The sequence below is a fragment of the Barbus barbus genome (assembly GCF_936440315.1).
Source record: "Barbus barbus genome assembly, chromosome: 16".
NCBI lineage: Eukaryota > Metazoa > Chordata > Actinopteri > Cypriniformes > Cyprinidae > Barbus > Barbus barbus.
Genome location: NC_136744.1, coordinates 3,951,139 through 3,976,503, shown reverse-complemented (window position 1 = coordinate 3,976,503; position 25,365 = coordinate 3,951,139). Strand labels below are relative to the sequence as shown.

Genomic DNA, 25,365 nt, shown 5'->3' with positions numbered 1-25,365 from the left:
ACAGTCGTGTCATCCGCAAACTTAATGAAAATGTTGGAGTTGTGTGATGGTGTGCAGTCGTGGGTCAGCAGAGTGAAGAGGAGGGGGCTCAGCACACATCCTTGGGGGGCCCCAGTGTTGAGTGTGATGGTGCTGGATGTGTTACTGCCGACCCGTACTGCTTGAGGTCTCCCGGTCAGGAAGTCCAACAGCCAGTTGCACAGAGAGGTATTGAGCCCCAGCTGGGCCAGTTTGTGAGTGAGCTGTTGAGGGATGATTGTGTTGAATGCTGAACTGAAGTCTATGAACAGCATCCTGACATATGAGTCTTTTTTCTCCAGATGTGTGAGGGCTGGGTGGAGGGCAGTGGTGATGGCATCATCGGTCGAGCGGTTGGACCTATATGCAAACTGGAAGGGGTCCAGGGAGGGGGGGAGGACAGACTTGATGTGGTGCAGGACTAGCCGTTCAAAGCACTTCATGAGGATGGGAGTGAGTGCTATTGGACGGTAGTCATTGAAGCAGGATGGAGATGACTTCTTAGGGACTGGAATGATGGTGGTAGCTTTGAGGCATGTGGGGACAACAGCCTGATTTAGTGGTTTTCACTAAAGGTTTAGAAAGGTTTTCACTTTCTGAAATGAGTGACAAAAATAAAATATTGACCTTTTTCATGATATTGTAATTTGAGATGCACCTGTAGTACCGTCAAATTAACTTACCTGCTAGATAGCTAGCTAACATAGCTACTTAATAACAGTGATGGAAGTATTATTCAGATCATTTACTCAAGTGAAGTACTAATACCACACTGTAAAAATATGGACTATCAACAAAATGTACTTAAACTATCAAAAGTAAAAGTACTCATTCTGCAGTAAAACGGTCCCTGTCAGTGTTTTACCACTATACAGTATATGATGTTTTTTTGGGTTAATATTACTGCTACATTAATGTGCATTGCATTTTACTGCTGTAGAAATTTAGGGTTGAGCTAATTTTAACTATATACTGTTGGGTAGTTTATTCTACAGAAATGCATCACATTCTAAAAGATAATTTGTTTGTAGCGCCACTGTACTGAGAACCACATATCTCTAAAATGTAAATTTTTCATAAGCTCAGCAAAACAGCCCTGTTTTGAGCTTTGTCACCATTCATTTTCAAGCTAATCCAAGAAGGCTTTAAACTATTTATTTAGCTTTAGAAGTAGGAGAATTTTCTCAACCCATATAGGAAAACTTCAGCCTTCAGTTTATCTTAAATTTTAATTCACCAAATGTGGAAAAACTTGGTTTTCACAGGACGCGTGGGATATTGAAGATTGTAAATCCGAAAAATAGTACCTAAAGCTGTCAGATAAGTTTAGTGGAGTAAAAAGTAACGCTGTATTTGCCTCTGATATGTACATTTACATTTACATTTATTCATTTAGCTGATGCTTTTATCCAAAGCGACTTACAATTGCTATATATGTCAGAGGTCGCACGCCTCTGGAGCAACTGTCTTGTCACAGTGGATTCGAACCCGGGTCTCTCACACCAAAGGCATGTCTTATCCACTGCGCCATCACCACCCCCTTACTATGTAGCGCAATAGAAGTATGAAGTTGCATAAAATGAAAATACTCGAGTACAAGTACCTTGAATTTGTACTTGAGTAAATGTACTTGGTTACATTTCACCACTGGTTAGTAAGTAGGCTACCAGAAATTACAGATCCATAAAACTAATTTAATTTATCTTTCCTCTGTAATGGTAGAATAAACCGTATAAAAACATCAAACTATGAAGAAAGGGAAAAGAGGAAAGTGATCCGGCAGACATGTCTGAACCCCCTCTCAAAAGTTATCTGGTTGCTTGCCAGGGCATCACACTAGACTCCAGGAAGGCCTTCTTGATGATATTTTGCAGGGAGAGGGCTGCATCCTTCATTAGATCTGCTGTTCCAAGCTGTTAAGCACATGCCATGGTGTCCTCCAAAGTGACATGAGAGCTATAGTAAAATGAAAAGGATGCTTTGTTTTCAGTGAAACCTTGGAAAAGGACAAGCATACTGCTCATAAGTTTCTCAGCTCGGTATTCAGGGCTTGGTGCACTCTGCTCCTCAAGTTTAAGGACATATAGGCAACGCAGGAATCTGAGTTGTTGGACCTGATTGCCGTCTACAGTTTGCTCCTTGACATACTCTCTCACCACATTGTAGGCTGCAGTCTTCTTAGCCTGTTCTCCAAGTTGACACCATCTAGTGTTGCCGGCAGCCGATCGCAAACAGCCTTCGTAAAATAAGGCGAATCAACTTGCTCAGCTAGTCTTCTGTCACGGATATCAAGTAAATGAGACAATCGCTTTTTTGAATCACCTTTCATAGAATTGAAGTGGTAGTCAGATGCATTTGGGGTGTGTAATACACAAGTGGGAGTAGGGCTTTTGAGAGGGGTTTGTAAGGTCCACTCAATTGGCCCAACAAAGATATCCAATGGTGTGACTATCACTTGCATTCATATAGAACATTATATTATGGCATTGACCATTCTGAGTGAGCTGAGTGAGGGGAAGTAAGAGAATGAAAAGGATAGGTGAGAGAGGAGTTTTTCCTGCATATCTCTTAGTGAGATGTCAAAACGGATGTCTGCATGTTAATACACTGTGTGTGTTGTCTGTATCTCAGAAGATCAAAGTGTCTGAGGTTCTTCGAGTCTTATTGTGTATTTGTGTACAATGTTCATATTGTATTGCAAAACAATTTTGCTGCTATTGAGGTGGGATACGGGTAAGGTTAGGGACTTGTTTGGTGGTATGGGTAGGTTTAAGGTTGGGTTAAGGTGTAAGGGATGGGTCAACAGTGTAATTATAAGTGTAATTGCAGAAATAAATTACAGATGTAACTACATATAGGTATTTATAAAAATATAAGTACAATGTAAAAACATGTATGTCCACAATAAGTGCATTGTACTTACATTAAAATTTGTCATTTGATACATAGTAGTTAAAGGAACACTCCACTTTTTTTGGAAATAGGCTCATTTTACAACTCCCCAAGAGTTAAACAGTTGAGTTTTACCGTTTCTGAATTCATTCAGCTGATCTCTCCGGGTCTGGCGGTAGCACTTTTAGCTTAGCTTAGCATAGATCATTGAATCGGATTAGACCATTAGCATCTCGCTCAAAAATTAGATAATTTTCCTATTTAAAGATTGACTCTTCTGCATATTGACGGAAAATGAAAAGTTGCGATTTTCTGGGAAAATATGGCTAGGAACTATACCCTCATTCCGGCGTAATAATCAAGGAACTTACCATGGGTGCAGCATGGTACAAGGATATTAAGCAGCGCCTGAAAGTAGTCCCCAGCTCAGTAGCCTATGATATAGCTGTGGACTACTTTCAGGCGCTGCGTAATATCATAATGCGTGAGCTCATCTAAAGTGAGGACTGTTCATACCTTGTAAAGCATTTACAAAGGAGATTTAAAGGCTCATTTATCTTCCCAACAGAAAAGTTAAACAAACATTACACAGAGGGATATAGAACACAGAAATATTTTTTCAAGATGCAAAAACTTTTACAGTAAATCTGTACACTTGATGATAAAAAATGCCAAATCTCTGCAATTTCATAGAGAAAAAAATAATTCAAGTGTACAGTTTCATTTATTGCGTCTTGAAATAAATATTTCTGAGTTCTGTATCCCTCTGTGTTGTTTGTTTATTTTTTCTGTTACGAAGATAACTGAGCCTGTAAATCTCCTTTTGTAATAGATATGTTTATAAATCAAGAACTAAGCATTTATAGCTATATTTAGAAACCGCTTACTAATGACTATTAATTTTGGGACAATGCTTTATAAAGCATGAACCGACTATTTACTAATGCTTACCTAATGATTCATAGCGTGCAGTTATTATAAAGTGTTACTGACTTTAGACATTGTTTTTTTTAAGATACTGAAAAAAACATGAATGTCAGAGAATGTCAAAACTTCCCCAGGGCCCAAAAACACCCTCAGACCCCAGAGGGTTAAGTAGCTATGTTAGCTAGCTAACATTACCTAGTGTAGTTACCTATCTAGCAGGTAAGTGAATTTGACGGTACTATATAACACTTATATACCCATATTATCAATGTAGTGTAGTGACATTTTTGCAGTTGTAAAAAAGGGAGATAATATCAGATGTAAAATCTTCTTGATGTATCTTGCTGAGTGGTGACGATTAATATCTCAAATGCGTAAGTAGCAGTTAAAAGTAACCAATGAATAGCTACGATGGCAAACGAGGAGTTGGAATGTAGCAGCATTGGGCTGCTGTTCATGCCAATTTCTACTTTGATTTATGTAGGTTTTTTCTGGGTTATATTTTAGATTTTTTACATACTTGTTTGTTTTGATTTATACTTTCATTGCAAAGATATTGAAAAAACAAACCACCTTTTGAAGAGGTGGAGACTGATGACTGGAGACTGAAACGGAATTTTGATGACTTTTGCTTAATTTCAATTAGCTAGTATTATCAGATTGCTATTTATGTCACTTGGAGTGATTGACATCCGTTTATCAACCTTGCAATTGACATGAGAAAATTTAGCATCATTTGTCTGATGCAGGAAACTATTGCGGAAACAAAATAGCAAAAGTTACCCTGTTTTGAGCCGAAAAATTTGTAATTTGCCTGTTTTTCACCAATAAAGAGTGATTGTATCATGTCATTGACCTTTCCATTTGATTTCTGTTGTCAGAATTATATGAAAAAGTGTTTGTATGTTGTTCGGTTCAGGAGTTATCAAAATGTATGTTTTTTCGCTACTCGCAATGACATCATTTCAAGATGGCCAACAAACGAACCTCGGCAACATCAAAAATTCTTCTTCGGTTACAAAAAACTGCCAAGCGGGTGCATGGAAACCTATTCCTCCTACCCTACTGGTAAATCTATCCTTCAAAGCCTCATTTTCATCACTTGGTAAATTCAGTGTGGTGTCTAAACTGTCTAACATTTTTTGTATAAATGAGCTGTCAGTCAGTCATGCTGTAAAGTAGGGCTTCAACAAACGATTATTTTCATAATTGATTAATAATTTGATAACAGATTAATTGTTGATTTCACTTATTAATCAGTAGGCTTTGATTATTCAGCTTTTGCAATTTGTTATAAATAGTTACAAATTCTATAAATTTTCATATAAACTGTGCTATAGCTCCACATTAGTCAAACCACATAATAATGTGGTTTGACTAATGTGCAATAGCAGGACCTTACATTAGGTCGTAAGAGGTCGCATGACTATTCAACGACAAAAATAAAAATGGCAATGTTGTTGATTAAAGTTGACTAATTGTTTCAACCCTGCTGTAAAGGGACCATTCTTTGCTTGCTTTCTGTATGTAATCCATTCACAATTTGAATAAGTTTTGTTTATCAAAACCAATGCCCACGTATACTGCTTAGTTTGAGAAGTGACACTGACTGTAGCAAATTTTTAATGTTATCTGCGTAAATGAGAATGAGAATTGTAGATATTCAAACAAATATGTTCAAGACACTGTAAATAAATGACAATTTTCATTTTTGGGTGAATCCATTTATGCCTAAAGTAAGCAGAGACCATTAGTGCTCAAGTATACCATGTTTCCCAAAGGCATCGTAAATATTTAATTTTATAATAATTTAATTTTTTTCTGTCACTGATAGATGGCTAACATTTCTGAATGATTTCCCAATGTACTAAATTGCAGTTTCTCAAACTACTTCCAATAGTCATGTTGTCTTGTCTATTGCAGGACTTGCTGTGCTGAATCACGTTTTAACACCAAGAATGAAAGCATCACATGTTGCCATTGAGACTATGAAGGAACACCTGGATGCTGTCTATGACATAACCGTTGCATATGAGGGAACACTCACAGCAGCTGGCCAGAGACATCCAGCTCCTACAATGCCAGGTACGTTGTTGTTATCATACATTCAGTTTGCAAACAGCTTATTTACTTTCATCAACTGAAAATAGCACAGGAAAGAAGGCGGACACACAGTGTTAAATCATTGATTGAGGGCTGGAAAAAAAAAATAGAAATGTGAATTTCCTGTTACTTCCTGTAAACAGTGAGTGTTACAATGTGTTATTTTTCATTGGTTCCCAAAAACACTAAAGCAATAAGAGGATTCATACAGAAAACATCCTGATTATCACAGGAATAAACAGTCACAACATTTGGGTAGCTGTTAGGATATTGTCACGTCCTTCTTTATAAAAAATCAAAACAAAACTAGTAAGTAACAGGCTGGCACAATATCAACGTTTCAGTCATTCGTCACCATTTCTGGGTCCAAGTGCTCTGTCAGATCCCACAAGCGAACAACAAACAGAGCTTATACAGTACACTCAATGGTGTGCTGTAATACTACAAAAAAAAAAAAAATCATGATCCTGATCCTGGGTGTATGGGTTTGGTCCCCCTCGGCTAGGGATGGGCGATATGGCAAAAATATTTAAAAAAAATTTTTTGAAATATCACAATTCACGATTTTATCACGATTCTTTGTCATGTTGCTTTTTCTATCTTGCAAGTTGTTTGAGCATTACAGCCAAACGAATTTCCCTATTATAAAGACAAAGCCTTTCAAGGTAACAAAATATAAGAAACAGTATGGAGGATATTTAGGCCAAAGTGGGTGAAGATAAAAATCGTTAAAAATCATTATTAGGTGCCTGAATAGCATAATTTCTCATAGGCTCTGACTCAAACTCTCTAGCGCTACCACTTAACTACTAATAACTTTTATTAGCCACAAAATTTAAATAATTTTTTCCTCTGAATTCTTGCCTCAAACCAAAATTCGAATCAAGTCCAAAATTCAAAAGTCGTAAGGTTTAGTTTTTTCGCTATCTTCAATTGTTCGTAAAACCTACTTTGTCAAACTCATCTTAGACGATTCGTCCGATTCTCACCAAAACCAACTTGCAGATGGCGCCGCTGATGGCAGCTATTGTGCGTTGCTCTCCAGTGTTTGTACTGTTTTTGTTTGTTTTTCCTGTTTTTTGTTTTTCAAATACGATCAGTTTTACCAGGGATGACCTGCTGAACATTCGGTAGAACACACCACAAAATCTTTTACCAGATTTTGATTTTTCGGACGTTTTGCTGGACATTGTAGTTGGCGGAGCCGTAGCTCTGGTCAAACGCTACAGGAGGCGCAGGCGGCGGGGGAAGAGAGCTGGTGCGCTCATGAAACGTCGTCAGCGCGGATTTCGAACGGCGTTGCCTAGTTGGCGAATCTCTGCTCTCTATCCATCAAAACGGATGAACTCCTCCTGCTCTCCCGGACAAACAAGGATTTTTCTAACTCTGCTGCTCTGTGTTTCACGGAAAACAGGCTAAATGGCGACACACAGCGCAATTCATCTGCCTAATTTCCAGCTGATCAGAGCAGATCAGGACGCAGAATCAACGGGGAAATCGCGCGACGGCAGGACGTGGTGAGAGGTGGTGTACAGATGTAACGGTGTTAAAGAAGATGTGCTGTTCAGATCTAAAAACGCTTTTCATTAACTGCAAGCCGTTCTATTCCGCGGGAGTTCTGCTCGTTCATTCTCGTGAGTGTTTACATTTTACATTTATTCATTTAGCTGACGCTTTTATCCAAAGCGACTTACAATTGCTATATATGTCAGAGGTCGCACGCCTCTGGAGCAACTAGGGGGTTAAGTGTCTTGCTCAGGGACACATTGGTGTCTCACAGTGGATTCGAACCCGGGTCTCTCACACCAAAGGCATGTGTCTTATCCACTGCGCCATCACCACCCCTCATTCCTCATTTACATTCCTCCGCAAGCGCACGTGAGCACAGCTTTACAGAAACTCGCTGATCTGATCACAGAGAGTGAGCAACAATACCCGGACTCTGTTTTAATCATTTTCTGGGACTATAATAAAGTAAATCTCTCCCGCGAACTGCAAAAATACAGACAGCACATCACATGTCCCACCAGAGACAGTAATATACTGGATCACTGTTACACAACAATAAAGGACGCATATCACTCTGTTCCACGAGCAGCTTTAGGACTCTCTGATTACTGTTTGGTTCATCTTATTCCGTCCTACAGGCAGAAACTTAAGTCTGCAAAGCCTGTATTAAGATCTGTTAAAAGATGGACTAATGAAACTACGGAGGGTAGTCCAGACTTCTGAGCGAATCATTGGTACAACCCCCTCCCCACTCTCCAAGAACTGTACTCATCCAGAGTGAGCAAAAGGGCTGGTAAAATCACTCTGGACACACAGCGCACTCCCTCTTTGAACTTTTACCATCTGGTCGACGTTACAGAGCTCTGAGCACCAGAACGACCAGACATAGGAACAGTTTCTTCCCTCAGGCAATCCATCTCATGAACACTGAACAATAAATGTGGAACACACAACTATAATAATACATTATCCACTCACTTATTTTATTTTTATTTTCTCATTTGCACATACTTGACCTGTACATACATACAGGTCCTTTTCAAAAAATTAGCATATTGTGATAAAGTTCATTATTTTCTGTAATGTACTGATAAACATTAGACTTTCATATATTTTAGATTCATTACAACACAACTGAAGTAGTTCAAGCCTTTTATTGTTTTAATATTGATGATTTTGGCATACAGCTCATGAAAACCCAAAATTCCTATCTCAAAAAATGAGCATATTTCATCCGACCAATAAAAGAAAAGTGTTTTTAATACAAAAAAAAGTCAACCTTCAAATAATTATGTTCATTTATGCACTCAATACTTGGTCGGGAATCCTTTTGCAGAAATGACTGCTTCAATGCGGCGTGGCATGGAGGCAATCAGCCTGTGGCACTGCTGAGGTGTTATGGAGGCCCAGGATGCTTCGATAGCGGCCTTAAGCTCATCCAGAGTGTTGGGTCTTGCGTCTCTCAACTTTCTCTTCACAATATCCCACAGATTCTCTGTGGGGTTCAGGTCAGGAGAGTTGGCAGGCCAATTGAGCACAGTAATACCATGGTCAGTAAACCATTTACCAGTGGTTTTGGCACTGTGAGCAGGTGCCAGGTCGTGCTGAAAAATGAAATCATCTCCATAAAGCTTTTCAGCAGATGGAAGCATGAAGTGCTCCAAAATCTCCTGATAGCTAGCTGCATTGACCCTGCCCTTGATAAAACACAGTGGACCAACACCAGCAGCTGACATGGCACCCCAGACCATCACTGACTGTGGGTACTTGACACTGGACTTCAGGCATTTTGGCATTTCCCTCTCCCCAGTCTTCCTCCAGACTCTGGCACCTTGATTTCTGAATGACATGCAAAATTTGCTTTCATCCGAAAAAAGTACTTTGGACCACTGAGCAACAGTCCAGTGCTGCTTCTCTGTAGCCCAGGTCAGGCGCTTCTGCCGCTGTTTCTGGTTCAAACGTGGCTTGACCTGGGGAATGCGGCACCTGTAGCCCATTTCCTGCACACGCCTGTACACGGTGGCTCTGGATGTTTCTACTCCAGACTCAGTCCACTGCTTCCGCAGGTCCCCCAAGGTCTGGAATCGGTCCTTCTCCACAATCTTCCTCAGGGTCCGGTCACCTCTTCTCGTTGTGCTGCGTTTTCTGCCACACTTTTTCCTTCCCACAGACTTCCCACTGAGGTGCCTTGATACAGCACTCTGGGAACAGCCTATTCGTTCAGAAATTTCTTTCTGTGTCTTACCCTCTTGCTTGAGGGTGTCAATGATGGCCTTCTGGACAGCAGTCAGGTCGGCAGTCTTACCCATGATTGCGGTTTTGAGTAATGAACCAGGCTGGGAGTTTTTAAAAGCCTCAGGAATCTTTTGCAGGTGTTTAGAGTTAATTAGTTGATTCAGATGATTAGGTTAATAGCTCGTTTAGAGAACCTTTTCATGATATGCTAATTTTTTGAGATTTTGGGTTTTCATGAGCTGTATGCCAAAATCATCAATATTAAAACAATAAAAGGCTTGAACTACTTCAGTTGTGTTGTAATGAATCTAAAATATATAAAAGTCTAATGTTTATCAGTACATTACAGAAAATAATGAACTTCATCACAATATGCTATTTTTTTTAAAAGGACCTGTAGTTGTCTATATTATATATTGATAATTATATTATATATTGTTTTTGCTGCTTTGTACATTGCCTATTTGGTCATTTGTATATTATTATTTTATTATCTGTGTCCTGTCCTGTTGCTGTCTTTCTGTGGAGCTTCTGTCACTACAACAAATTCCTTGTATGTGTATACATACTTGGCCAATAAAGTTCATTCTGATTCTGATTCTGAAAATTGGCTCAGATCATCTACAGACCATGCTGGCAAAAAGTTATGGAATTCAAGTCGATTCGTCCAAGCATTCTCGGATACCACACTAACAAATTTGCCGGAAAGCATGCAAAAATGGATCTGAGGCTATATCTCCGCAAGGGTTTGACGTATTGAGACGAAACTTGGTGTGTGTTATCATAAGCATGACCTGAGGCGACCTGCTGTGTTTTGGCACTGTGCCACCTAGTGGTCAGGAGATATGAAAAATGCATATTTTTGCTTTTAACTTGTGAATGGTTTGGCCAAAAATCACATACACTCACCTAAAGGATTATTAGGAACACCTGTTCAATTTCTCATTAATGCAATTATCTAATCAACCAATCACATGGCAGTTGCTTCAATGCATTTAGGGGTGTGGTCCTGGTCAAGACAATCTCCTGAACTCCAAACTGAATGTCAGAATGGGAAAGAAAGGTGATTTAAGCAATTTTGAGCGTGGCATGGTTGTTGGTGCCAGACGGGCCGGTCTGAGTATTTCACAATCTGCTCAGTTACTGGGATTTTCACGCACAACCATTTCTAGGGTTTACAAAGAATGGTGTGAAAAGGGAAAAACATCCAGTATGCGGCAGTCCTGTGGGCGAAAATGCCTTGTTGATGCTAGAGGTCAGAGGAGAATGGGCCGACTGATTCAAGCTGATAGAAGAGCAACTTTGACTGAAATAACCACTCGTTACAACCGAGGTATGCAGCAAAGCATTTGTGAAGCCACAACACGTACAACCTTGAGGCGGATGGGCTACAACAGCAGAAGACCCCACCGGGTACCACTCATCTCCACTACAAATAGGAAAAAGAGGCTACAATTTGCACAAGCTCACCAAAATTGGACGGTTGAAGACTGGAAAAATGTTGCCTGGTCTGATGAGTCTCGATTTCTGTTGAGACATTCAGATGGTAGAGTCAGAATTTGGCGTAAACAGAATGAGAACATGGATCCATCATGCCTTGTTACCACTGTGCAGGCTGGTGGTGGTGGTGTAATGGTGTGGGGGATGTTTTCTTGGCACACTTTAGGCCCCTTAGTGCCAATTGGGCATCGTTTAAATGCCACGGCCTACCTGAGCATTGTTTCTGACCATGTCCATCCCTTTATGACCACCATGTACCCATCCTCTGATGGCTACTTCCAGCAGGATAATGCACCATGTCACAAAGCTTGAAGAATTTCAAATTGGTTTCTTGAACATGACAATGAGTTCACTGTACTAAAATGGCCCCCACAGTCACCAGATCTCAACCCAATAGAGCATCTTTGGGATGTGGTGGAACGGGAGCTTCGTGCCCTGGATGTGCATCCCACAAATCTCCATCAACTGCAAGATGCTATCCTATCAATGTGGGCCAACATTTCTAAAGAATGCTTTCAGCACCTTGTTGAATCAATGCCACGTAGAATTAAGGCAGTTCTGAAGGCAAAAGGGGGTCAAACACAGTATTAGTGTGGTGTTCCTAATAATCCTTTAGGTGAGTGTATATTATATTCTATATTTTACAAATGCATTGGTGTACCATTACGAAACTTTATATGTACCATGGAGACCATGACCTGAAAGTACTCAATGTTTTGAGACGGTGCCACCTTGTGGTCAAAAGTTACAAAGAAATGTCAAGTAAATGCTAATAGCTTTCTGTGAATTTTGCCTATTGTAATGAGACTGGTGTTAATAGATTCCTTGGGTCATGCTGAGAACAGTGATACCATAGTCAGCCAAACTTCCTCTCTGACCTTTTGATTTTCTTTAATATCTTAAACTTTTCTTTAAACTCCTCCTAGAACGTTGGTCCGATTTTCACCAAAATCGAATCATATCATCTTCAGATCATGCTGACAAGAAGTTATGGATTTTGTGATGATAGACAAAACAGTTTTCACATACCACAACAATGAATTTGAGGCATGATGTCAAAATAACACTTGAGTGTATTATCTCTGCAATGCTTTGGCATATTGACACCAAACTTTGTGTGTGTCTTTGTCACCTCACACAGAACACACCACATCGATTTGATAACTGTGCCACCTGTTGGTCAAAAGTGAAAAGTCATTCAATCATATTACTAGAGGTTTATTTATGATCTTTTCAGCCGTTTTGACTAAAATAATCCTAAATGGATTCAATTACTCATTTCTGCATTTGGTCTGATTCTCCATGCTATGCTTAGCTCCTTATTTTGCTGCTGGAGTGCTTGGCCCCATCATTGCTGCTTGCAGCTATATTTTTATCTTTTGTTTTTAAAAAATGAGAGCAAAGATACACATAAAAAAATAAACATGATAGCCTATACAAATAAAATAAACCGTGTTTTATTTTCAGGTAGGCTACAATAGGTGTATTTAGCAGGAGCATTCAAGAAACTGTATTAACAAATATAAAAATAAAACACTATATAGATTGATTCCTATTAAAGCAACTGTATTAAAGTTTTTCAGTTGAGTGAGTGATTTTTCTCTGTGTTTGGTGTTTTATTAACATTAAAGGAATAATTCACCCAAAAATTAGTGTTTTATACCTTCATTTACTCACTCAAAAGTTGTTTTAAACCTGAATGAGTTTCCTTTTTCTGCTAAACATAAATGCTATTTTGAACAATGTGGAAAACCAAACAGTTGCTGGTCCACAGTGACTTCAATATTTTTAAAGTCAAGGTGGACCAGCAACTGTTTGGTTATCCAGATTCTTCAAAATATTTTCTTTTGTGTTCAGCACAAGAAATAAATTAATACAGGTTTGGGACAACATGTGAGTGAAAAAATGACAAATTAAATTTTAGGTTTAACTATCCCTTTAATTACAGTCAGCAGCATGTTTAGCCTATACTCTCCCTTTAAGACCTGCACGCATCTAATATACAGGCACGCGTCCGTTTCTCTCAGCTGTTTACTTTCATTTTAGACATAACCAACTGAGTCTATGCATAAACCTTGTGTTTTCTGACAGTATTAGCACAAAACATAACTTAGTTCAGTAATCAGGCGTTGTTTGACAGGCTTTTTATTTAGTGCGCTTTGGGTGTATTTGCTCAGAAAAAGGCGCTCGTCAGAACAGCACACGAATGATACGTTTAACCAGTAAGGCTTTAAAGCAGATGCAGATAATTTCTTTTGTGATTACTGATTATGAATAAGTGCAGTGTCCCATGAGAGTAACTCTACCGCTGAGTTAACACGTGGCGTTGTACAATAAAACGCCACCGGAGATGTCAGAACTGTAGCTGATAGAATGTGCGCTGTTGCACGATACTACGATATTTCTTAAAAAGCAGATCGTGGAGACATTTTTATCGTCCACGATCAAAAATCTTCATAATGCGCACCCCTACCCTCGGCAGAAATCGCAGACAGGGGGCACCAGACCAAAAGGCGAAAAAAAGCGTTGGACCTCAAAGGGGCAGAAGTATTCTGTATTCTTTTTCTATTCTATCTACTTGTGTTCTTTTTATTTATTTTAAAAAGTTGTTACGTGTACTGTGTTAGGCTAGCAGAGACTTGTAATAGCACTTACATATTATTGCTCTTTTGTAGGTTTTGATTGCTTCTGTTGTCCTCATTTGTAAGTCGCTTTGGATAAAATCATCTGCTAAATGCCTAAATGTAAATTCTATCTGTGACTGCACCATGAGTTACACGTGCATTTGGGAACACAATGTGTGCCAGACTTTTCACATTCTCATAATTTCTAACATTTTGTAGACCGACATTTACAGCATGTCATTATATTTGTAATGAAAAACGTCTTTGCTGGAAAAGCCCCAAGTATTGTAATTTTACTATGTTTAATGTAATAATCATTTATGTAATTATTATATAATCAGTTTTTAATTGTTGTTCAATTTTCTGTTTGTTTGTGCTCTGTCTGATGGTTGTTTGAAATGCCTTTATCTAATTTAAATTCTTTGTGATAGAGTTCCTGTGCAAGGAATGCCCCAGGGTGCACATCCACTTCAACCGCTTGGACATGAGGGAAATTCCTGTGGAGCCAGTGTTCTTCCGCAGATGGCTACATGAAAGATTTGAAATCAAGGACAAGTGAGTTTACGAAATAGCCCCTAGTCCATCACTCTTATTTATGCTTAACTATGTATACATAACTGCATACGATTACACTTTATATTATTGTGTCCTTGTTACAGTGTAATTAAACATTTAAGTACTTAGTAATATTAATTAACTACCTGTACTTACTGTACGGTTAGGATGAGGGTTTGGTTATCAGTTGTTGCATGCAAGGCTTAATTGCTTGTAATTATGCATAATGTATTATTATTACTATATTAAATACAAAAGTGTAACAAGGGCGCTGTAAAAAAAAATTATAATAATAAAAAGTGGGTAACTTATAATTTATATATTGTTGCACTTTACATGTACTTACTATTATAATAACAATAAGTTATGAATAATTACATGTAACCAAGTAAGTAAGTTACAAGTAACCCCAAGTCAAACCCTAATCCTAACCATATAGTAAGTACATGTAGTTAATTAATATTAGGGCTGTCAAATTGGCTGAAAACTAAATTAAAATTTTGTTCTAAAAATATTATCAATATTCAAATTATATTTGAATTTAATAGGCACAATTTCTGTTAAAGGGAAAAAAAGATTTTGGCTTCTCTCCTGAGGCCACAAGAGGGCACATCGAGCAAAATATTACCGTACTAATGCTCGTTTCTTCAAAGCAATAAAAACACAAGACTATCTTTGAAAAAAAGTGTATAATGAGGGCAGCCAGTGATATTATGCCCATTCATTATGACCCTCTATAGAGCTTTTTTTTGTCAGCTCCTGAACAGCCCCCATATCACACTGTTTAGACAGTGTTAAAACACTCTCTATGGCAGAGCGGTAGAATGCCACCAGTAGTTTTTGACACAGACGTTTTTTCTTTAGGACTCGCAGGAAGTGCAGATGCTGATGTGCCTTTTTAACAGCCACTGTTGTATTTGTGGACCAGGAGAGACTGTCAGATAAATAACAGGGCGCTAAAGAAAGTGAACGTCAGGAAAGCAGCCGGACCTGATGGGATAACCGGCCGTGTTCTGAGGTCCTGCGCTGATCAGCTCGCTGGTTTGTTCACTTCCATCTTTAATGAGTCCCTTGCTACCTCCGTGGTTCCCACCTCATTTAAAAAATCTGTCATTATCCCTGTGCCAAAGAACAATAAACCCTCTTGCCTGAATGACCCAGTTGCCCTCACATCAATAGTCATGAAGGTTTTTGAGAGACTTGTAAAAGAGTCACATTTGCTACTCCATACCTGTTACTTTGGACCCTCTTCAGTTTGCCTATCGCCCAAATAGATCTACTGATGATGCCATCTCTCACGTCCTCCACGCTTCCCTCACACACACAGACCGCAACAATGGGAATTATGTAAGGCTGCTATTCATTGACTATAGCTCAGCTTTCAATACTATATAGTCCCCATCAAGCTAGCTTCTAAACTCACAGACCTCGGCCTAAACTCCCCACTCTGTGACTGGATTCAAGACTTCCTCACCGGCAGACCTCAAGTGGTGAAAGTTGGCCAGTTCACCTCAAACTCCATCACTCTGAACGTAGGAGCCCCACAGGGCTGTGTCCTGAGTCCTCTGCTCTACTCTCTCTACACGCATGACCGCGTGTCCTCTCACAGCTCCACATCTATTACCAAATTCGCTGATGATACTGTGGTTCTGGGCCTCATTTCCAACAATGATGAGACCGCATACTTGGATGAGGTAGAGAGACTCACATCATGGTGCCAGGACAACTGTCTCTTTTAATGTGAGTAAAACCAAAGAGCTGATCATGGACTTTAGGAAGAGACCGCAGCGGCCCTACACTCCTCTTATGATCAGTGGGACCCCTGTGGAGGGTGAGTAGCTTCAAGTACCTCGGTGTAAACATCTCCAAGAACCTGACTTGGACTACACACATCCAAACACAGGTTAAGAAAGCCAGGCAAAGACTGTACCATCTGCGAGAGCTGAGGAAATTCAGGGTCTCACCAGCAATCCTGAAAACTTTCTATTCAGGGACCATAGAAAGTGTATTGACTCAGTGCATCTCAGTATGGTATGGAAACAGCTCCAATCAGGACTGCAAAGCACTGATGGCAAAAACTGAGAGACTTCTTCCCCCAGGCCATCAGGCACCTAAACTCTAACTCTGTCATAACATCACATGACTCCATGTAAATATCAATATATCAATGTTATTCATAATTTTTTCTACCTCGAATTGCTGCTATGTGAATACCCTGTACAACTCTTTTGCACATTCCTTATATTATTAAGCCAACAACATACTGACCTGCACAGTTATATTTTTCTTTTATTTTATTCTTTTTATTTTTTTCTACTTTTCTTTTTCTTAATATTTATGTACTGTACATTCTGTGTTTTGTATTCTATATAATTGCACTGTCCTTGGAGCGGATCTGACTTACATTTCACTGCTGGTTATACTCTGTATAACTGTGTATGTGACAAATAAAAATCTTGAATCTTGAATAAATAGATTCCCAGAAATTTTCAAACAGCGAACACAGTCTCCATTTATAATGATGGGAAGGGGGTCAGCTTTGCACTTGTGTTCCCAGGTGCTCCAGAGCTTTGTGTAGCAATGGCATCCTCTGTAGACCTGTTGGCCCTATAAGCAAATTGTTAGGGGTCAAAAGTGGGAGGGAGGCTGGCTTTAATGTGCCTCGGAACCACTCTCTAGACACTTTGCAACAACAGATGCAAGTGCAATTGGTCTGTAGTCATTTAAACTGTCTGCAGCAGGCTTCTTAGGGACGGGAATGATAATGGCTGATTTAAGGCAGGCTGGTACGAGGACTTGTGACAGGGACAGATTAAAAATGTCTGTAAAAGACAAGCTTTTACAAGTTTGTAGGCACAGGCCTTGAGTACCTTTCCAAGCACTCCATCAGGGCCTGCAGCCTTTCTTGGATTTACTGACCTAAACACCGGTCTCACCTCATATTCCTGTACAGTCAGTGTCTGGGTGCCTGTAACAGGAGATGTATGTTGGAGTGGAGACTTCTTTTCAAAACGTGCAAAGAAACAGTTTAGCTCCTCTGCCAGTGATGCGCTGGTGTTACAGCCAGTGGTGGTGCTGCCCTTGAAATTCGTAATGTGCTGCACTCCCTGCCACACCCGCCTTGTGTTGTTGCCAGTAAAATGTTCCTCTGTCTTCCTCTTGTAGGCCAGCTTAGCATTTTTGATGCCTCTTTTTTAGGTTAGCTCTCACAACACTGTAAAGAGCCCCGTCACCTGATTTGAAGGCCATATCACGGGCTCTGAGGAGAGTATGGAATCCCCTGATGTAGCCAGGTCTCAGTTATTATATTCACACAACAGTCACATAATGAGGTGTTGCTGGCTATCAATAGCTCCATATCGTCCATTTTGTGTGTGATGGACCTGGCATTGGAGAGGAATAAACTCTGGAGCGGTGGTTTATGTGGCTGTTTCCCCAGCATAGCGAGTTGGCCCGCTCGGCAGCCTCTCTTTCCACCGCCTGCGCTGCTTGACGCACCCAATAACAATCCATATAGATCCACGAGGTTTTGCTATGTCCATGGGGATACTGTTTGCTAAAGTCCGCCGTAATGGCCATTCTGGATTTCAGTCCAATATTAATCAATTTCTGCCGACTATAGACTTGCTTCGCTTGACAAAACTTGGCACAAATGAGCATACACACTAAGACATACATAAAACACAAGCACCATACTGGTGAGCCAAAAGCCGCTGCACTCATGTGCGCCGCCATTTTTTATATAATTACGTTGCTTAAACAATTAGAAACATCAAGCATCATGTATGTATAGTTTAATACTAAGGACTGAAAACCAATCACAGAGTAGCCTACTTTTTTCATTTAAAAACATGAGATGCAATGGGATGTAGAAAACCCGCCATAAAGTTTCAAGACATGTTTTTTTAAAATGCTGAACTTACATGAATTTTACATGGCTTTCTAAACATGCCGCTCTCTTGTACGAGACGCGAGTGCAACAGTGATAGATGTCAGAATAGAAAATGCGATAATATACGTTCTGTGTGAACGGCTTGGTTACAGTTTTGAGGTAAACAACATCATCTCCGCATTGATGTTCTCTTTTCCCCAATATTTTGAATGAGCAGCGCCTCATCCAGTGGGTTTAACTGGATAGGCTAAAAAAAGCATTAAAATGCTACGACACCTACATCGTCATCACATCTTGTGTGCCACATATAAGGCTGCCTGACACGCATCTAAAATTCGAATGCAGCGTTTTTGCATTCAGATGTGGATTTTTATTTTAAATTCGACACAAATTTTAAATTCGAATATTTTGACCGCACTAATTAATATTACTCGGTACTTGAATGTAGTACACAGTAACAAGGATACCTTTTAATAAAGTGTAACCAAAAAATTTTACCCTACATAGACTTGTTTTGGTTATGGTATGTTTGCAAAATCACTGATCACAGCAGGGATCTTGGAAAGGTCCTAGAAGTTAATTGGTCAGAAAATGTGTTTCTTACGGTGGCCGAGAAGTGCGAAACAAATCACGATTCTGAAAACAAAAGAACAAATTACAAACGCAAATGCAAATCTAAAAAACAAAATAACAATTCAGAAAACACAACGACAAATCAGACAACCCGGAAGAGTTATACCTACATAGTTTGAGACAGCGCCATTGGTTTGGGAATAGATTACTCACTGCTGACTGGACGAGACATTTGTCAATCAAGGTGTACAGGAAGAAACAGAAGAAGAATAATTAGTCAATTAGAGCATCAGCTACAGTGGCACAGATAGTAGCTTGTGTGTTATTGTGTTTTTGGACGCGATCGACCCGGGTTCGATTCCGCCTTTTGCAGAACTTTTTTTTTCTCCCTTTTCAAATCTCGTATCTTATCGGAAAGGCATTTATTTTCAATAAAAATTAAGGAAATAATAAAAAAGTTGAAAATGAAGTATCGGGTAGGGTTATGGTAGGTGTAGGGAGGGCTTTATTGTACCAATAAGGTCGCATCCATTTGAATTAAAATTATAATTTACACTCAATACGTTATTGCATACTGTTTTTTTTTACTACAATACTGAGGTGCAGATAATTGCCACTATTTGCAACAAGTAGTATACTTAGCACAAAATCCTGCTATTTTAACAGTGTAAATACGTTAGTTGCTATCGCTATTTGACAGAACTACGTCACTCCCATAGACACTGTATTAGAAACACCCTCGCATTAGCATTAACAAGTTTTTGATTGAGGAGAAGCAGGCTCTGTGGAGCTCTCAGGAGGAGTGGACACTGGAGGACGCTCTGGAGGAGCGGGCTCTTGAGGACGCTCGGGAGGAGCGGACATTTGGGGGCACTCTTGCAGCGCGGATACTTGAGGGTGCACTTGCAGCGCGGATACTTGAGGGCGCTCTTGCAGCGCGGACACTTGGGGGCGCTCTTGCAGCGCGGACATTTGGGGGCGCTCTTGCAGCGCGGACACTTGGGGGCGCTCTTGCAGCGCGGACACTTGGGGGCGCTCTTGCAGCGCGGACACTTGGGGGCGCTCTTGCAGCGCGGACACTTGGGGGCGCTCTTGCAGCGCGGATACTTGAGGGCGCTCTGGGGGCGCGGAGCTGGACGGGACCAGCGGAGACGCAGGAGGGCTGGACGGGACCAGCGGAGACGCAGAAGGGCGCTCTTGCAGTGCGGACTCTCGGCGGTGCTCTGACAGCGCGAATTCTCGGGGGTGCTCTGGAAGTGTGACTTCTCGGGGGTGCTCTGGGAGCGCGGATCCGTACGGGACCAGCGGCGACGCAGGAGAGCTGGGCGGAACCAGCGGGGACGCAGGAGAGCTGGGCGGAACCAGCGGGGACGCAGGAGAGCTGGGCGGAACCAGCGGAGACGAAGGAGGGTACTTGCAAGGAGCAGGCACTGGAGGGCACTTGCGAGGAGCAGGCACTGGAGGGCACTTGCGAGGAGCAGGCACTGGCGAGGAGCAGGCACTGGAGGGCACTGGCGAGGAGCAGGCACTGGAGAGAGAACTCCGGGGGCAGAGCCTCATCCAATAACCCCCCATCTTGTGTCGGCGGAACCAACATCGCCTCGGACGGCGGAAACATCATCGCCGCGGGCGGAATCCTCATCTTCGCCGTGGACGAAGGGCTGGGGTGAGTTGCGGTCGGTGAGTTGGTTCTGGATCGGGGCAGGACGGTCTCCAGACACCGGAGGATCCCTTCCCTCCAGCTGAGTCTACGGGAGGTCTACGGGGCGATGGTAATTCACCCCGATCCAGAACAGGGAGTTCAGCGTCGCGTCATCTAGCCCCGTCCATACAGCGAGTCCGCTGAACTCCCTCGCAAACTCTTCCAGCGGTAAATCTCGGTGAGCCAGGGAAATGATGCGATCCGCGAACTCCATCTTCTGTTCGGTCGTGTCTTCTGTTATGGTTTCGCTCCACGAAGGACTTCAGGAACCAGCGGGTAAATAGAAAAACAGATCTTTAATAACATAAGGATTTCAGAGTAGACCATGGAACTCAAGACTTATAAAGACCAGGAAACAAGAGCAAACGAGATAATTAACACAAAACAGGTGACAGGACTAAACTATGATTACTAATTAACTAAACCAGGACAGGAACTACCAAATAAGGTAAACACAGAACTGAACAGAAACTGACACGTAACAGCACCTCAGTATTGTAGAAAAAAAAACAGTATGCAATAATTATCATTTTAATTCAAATTATTAAATGGATGCCACCTTATTGGTACAATAAAGCCCTCCCTACTCCTACCCTAACCCTACCCGATACTTTATTTTAAACTTTTTGATTATTTCCTTAATTTTTAATGTAAATAAATGCCTTTCCGATGCGATATGAGGCTTGAAAAGGGAGGGGAAAAAAGTTAGGTAAAAAGCAGGATCGAACCCGGGTCGATCGCGTCAAAAAAGACGATGACAGCTTCCATCTGCGCCACTGGAGCTGATGCTTCAATTGACTATGCTGTTCTTCTTCTCGTTCTTCCTGTACACCTTGATTGACAGATGTCTCTTCCAGTCAGCGGTGAGTAATCTATTCCCAAACCAATGGCGCTGTCTCAAACTATACCTACCTTTTCCGGTTTGTCTGATTTGTCGTTGTGTTTTCTGACTTGTTATTTTGTTTTCGGATTTGTTGTTGTGTTTTCGGAATTGTTGTGTTTTTTAGATTTGCATTTGCGTTTGTAATGTTTTATTTTCAGAATCCTGATTTGTTTTGCACTTCTCGGCCACCGTAGTTTCTATACTGTGTGTAACCGTTACATCTAAAAGCTACATATACTTTAAAGTGGTTGAACTAGGGTCAAGCCACAGAAACATTTAAGGAGAGTGTGTTGGGTTATTTCCAGTTTGCTGAGCTGAAAGAAAATGTGCGTAAATTACAACGTGGCATAAAAATAGTGGTGCTGCCATTCATTACACTACATCGCTGTTGATTAAAGGATTTTGTGAACTGGAAATGCTGGATTACTTTAAAATGGTGATTTAGATGCACTTTAAAAATGTGTTATTCTTTCTGTTTAGGCTTCTGGCCACTTTCTATGATTCTGAAGACTCTGAGAAAAAGTGCAGGTTCCCTGGAGAAAGCCAAAAGTCGCCTCTTAGTCTTACAAAGACATTGCCTTCTCTGTTGATTTTGGGTGGCCTCACTTTACCAATGCTGTTAACGGAGTCAGGTAGAAAACTCTATTTCAATACCTGGCTCTACGGGACTCTGATTGGATGGGTGTGGGTAAGTGTAAGTCCATAAACTAACCTTACTGAAAAAAAATCCATTCTGACCACTCAGATGACACTTTTAGATTTCATCATTGGATTCTTCATTTCTCACTATAGTTTATTTTTGGCTCATAGTATACTACTAACCAAGAGGCTTTTTTTTTTTTCTTTTTTTTTTTTTTTCATACTCTTAACTTTCAGAAGGTAAACACAGTAACACTGTGTCTCCACTGCAAACAAGTATGGGATGCAAAAAACTAAAACTTTCCATTTGTTGGCATAATATGCTTGCAGCACTCTAAACAGATATTCCTATTTTGATTTTATTCCTAATGTTTCAGTTTTGTTTTGTTTGATGTTATCATTCACTTGCAATGTAGACCCAATGTGAGGGCTTCCACACGATCTGAGTTCAACTCTAATATGAAATGCACAAATGGATAATAATGTAACACAGATACAATGTTTTGTATTAATGTTGAGTATAACCATAGCGGTCTTTAAACATTTGTCATTTAACCATATCATTGGCCTTGTGGAACCACGTGTTTAAATTTCTAGTATGCAAGTTTTTTTTTTTCCCTGTATGATTTGTGTGGTTCTGAATATGGCTTCTAACATCAATTGTGTTTACAGGGTCTGTATTTCATCATGATGTTCTTGAGAATATTTGGGTTATTTTATTATTTTGTGCTGATTCTCATTATGTAATTTTTTATGCAATATTTTTCTTGGTTATGCATTTGGTTTTGGTTGTGTATTTACATTAGTTATATTTTTATTTGATATGATGCCAAGATCTAAAAAAACCTGTCAGATATGGGGGTTTTTTGTAAGCATTTGCACTGTTGCTAAATATTTCACAGATAGTTGCCAAAATTCCTGATTGCAGGGGTATTAAATATTGTTCAGTCAAAAAAAAATATTGTCTTTTCAACTTCGTTATTCCAAACCTATATGACTTTCTTTCTTTGACGAGTCCCCACTCAACCTATTTTCCATTGTTTTTCCAGAACATAATCAAGAGCAATAATTTGGTCCACATAAGAAATCTGAGACATTTGTCAAAGTCTCATAGTTCAGTGGTTGTTTTTTTAAATATGCAAATGACCTCATCTTGCTCATGCCATCTTATATCCTGTTGCTCTTATTAGAAGTATATATGTATTATTTAATTGAAGCTATTTTTTGGTAAATGTCAAATAAATAAAACAATGGATCAATTGTATTCCACTTCATTAAGTACTACTGGAGATGTTTAGAACTTTGAAAGACCATAAACATTGCCAGAGCTTCAACAGGACTCCCTCTACTGGAAGCTTCTGGGTCACTTTAGATATAAACGTCAGTGTAGGCTCCCACATTAAAAAGATTTGTTGACATACAGTTGGTTGCACTTACCCATAATTCATAATGTGATTGTCATTAAATTCCATTATCTAAAAATATTCTGATGAGAAATGTATTTGAATGTTCGTAGAGTATGGGAATTTAAAATGAAAGTGAAGCAATAGCACAAATGCCTTCAGTATGTTTATAACCCAAAACTTTAACCCTTAAATAGTATCAAGCACTTGTTGACAAAATCACAGATACAAATACAGCAGGGTTCCCACAATCATTGAAAATCTGGAATTGCCTTGGAAATGCATTGTTCAAAAAATGTTTTGGGATGCCATGTTGAAACTGTACTTTGCAACAGTTTGGTAAAAGCTACATATACTTTAAAGTAGTTAAAATAATGTCAAGAATTTGTATTTAATCGGAGACATTTTTTTCAACAATCTTAAATAGGTGTGACTACTACGCTTTTGCTAAATATATACATTAAATAAAGACATATCTGATCTTTAACCCTAAAATAGTATCAGCACCTTTCCAAAAAAAAGCACCTTTTTTCCCTCTTTAAAATAAAGCCTAGCTGAAACTAATGATCAACTTAAGGCACTTTCTATTCTTTCATTTAATTTAAGTACAGATATAGTTTCATACAACTTTTGTCCTTTTCTTGATTTTATTTTATTTCAGTGGATTTGATTTGTAGTTATATGTCTGTGTATCATCAGATTTGTTTCTGACATGTTTGGCATCAAAAAAACGTGACCTAGTCAAAAGATTGTTTGGGCTTTCGTTAACATTACTAATGTCTTTAGTCTCTGTCAAAACCATACATGATTTTTTTGAAGTCATTACCTTTCTTAAAGTGACTGTGTGATTTACCAATGAAACTGGCTGCGGGGCAGTTTGCCCTTAACTTATTTGGGGGGGGGAAATCACGCATTTATCATAGCATAATTAGAAGATCATCTATTCGGCAGAAGTGGATTCATTTGATACTGTTTAATTATATACTATGTCTTATGATTCTGAAGTCACGAAACTCTTGAGACTGTGCAAAATATTTCAACTGCAACAAATTTTCTTAAACAGGTGCTGTATTGATGCCCATATTTTAAAGACTTGTCCATGCACTCATGATCATTTATTGTCTGTACTATACTCCTTCACAATAAAGTTTTTTTTTTTCTTCTTTCAGTCTGATGTTTGATTTACTTAGGTCGTTTTAATTATATTTGACATTTTGAATTTTCTTCATAGAACACAAAGCCAATATGCTCTTTTTATAGAGTTTAAAAAGATGTTATGTAGAAGTTCATACAGCCAACCAAAACATTAGTTACGAACAGAACTGTGGTTCTATGTCCAAGTGGAAGGCCAGAGGCAGTGCTGAAAACGAATACCTACAGTCACAGAATCCCCTTGCAAATCATCCATACATGCACAGATCCCTGCACACACCACTGGCAAGGGAGTCACATTCCATCTGTAAAAATGAGAAAACGTGCAAGCTGAACAAGTGGCTGCAGCACAAACCAAGTTGAATGCTGCCCATGTTGCCAAAAACACAAGTAGAGTAATAGTGATCCGATGAACTCATACGCATGAGAGATTACCTGCGCCACCCAATGGCACCAGTCTCTGTTTGGAAAGCACAGCAACCCTGTGTGCATCAGAAAAACAAACAAATAATTGGTCTGTCTTATGCCAAGCTGCTGTTGTATCAATGTCTTCAAAGACCTTATTATAGCTCAGTCATGTCAGTTTGGTCTTCTGGCAGTACAGCCAACAGGCTGGTTCATAATATGTGGGGACAAAATCAGTAATAGTATATTGAGATAATAGTACAATGTTGATATTTCAATGATTTATAAGTGATTAATAAAATATTAACTAGTAACCTAGCTAAACTATTAAACATTAAGGATCTGTTTGATTA

General features: G+C 39.8%; 1 protein-coding gene across 3 annotated transcripts in view; it reads left to right on the top strand.

Moving 5' to 3' along the window:
* LOC306882863 (1-acyl-sn-glycerol-3-phosphate acyltransferase epsilon-like) overlaps positions 1-24,620 on the top strand; it is a 69,911-nt gene extending 45,291 nt beyond the window's left edge. Inside the window, exons 6-9 of one of the 3 annotated variants that reach the window (XR_013785302.1) lie at positions 5,761-5,922; positions 14,240-14,363; positions 15,228-15,404; positions 21,894-24,618. Coding sequence is in view for 2 of the 3 variants with exons in the window: in XM_079437838.1 (XP_079293964.1) it covers positions 5,761-5,922; positions 14,240-14,363; positions 21,894-22,119 (512 nt within the window). In the remaining variant the exon portion in view is untranslated. Of the gene's footprint in view, positions 1-5,760; positions 5,923-14,239; positions 14,364-15,227; positions 16,855-21,893 lie in introns of those variants that run through there. The other 2 variants (XM_079437838.1, XM_079437839.1) reach the window with 2 other exon arrangements.
* The last annotated feature ends 745 nt before the right edge of the window (positions 24,621-25,365 follow it).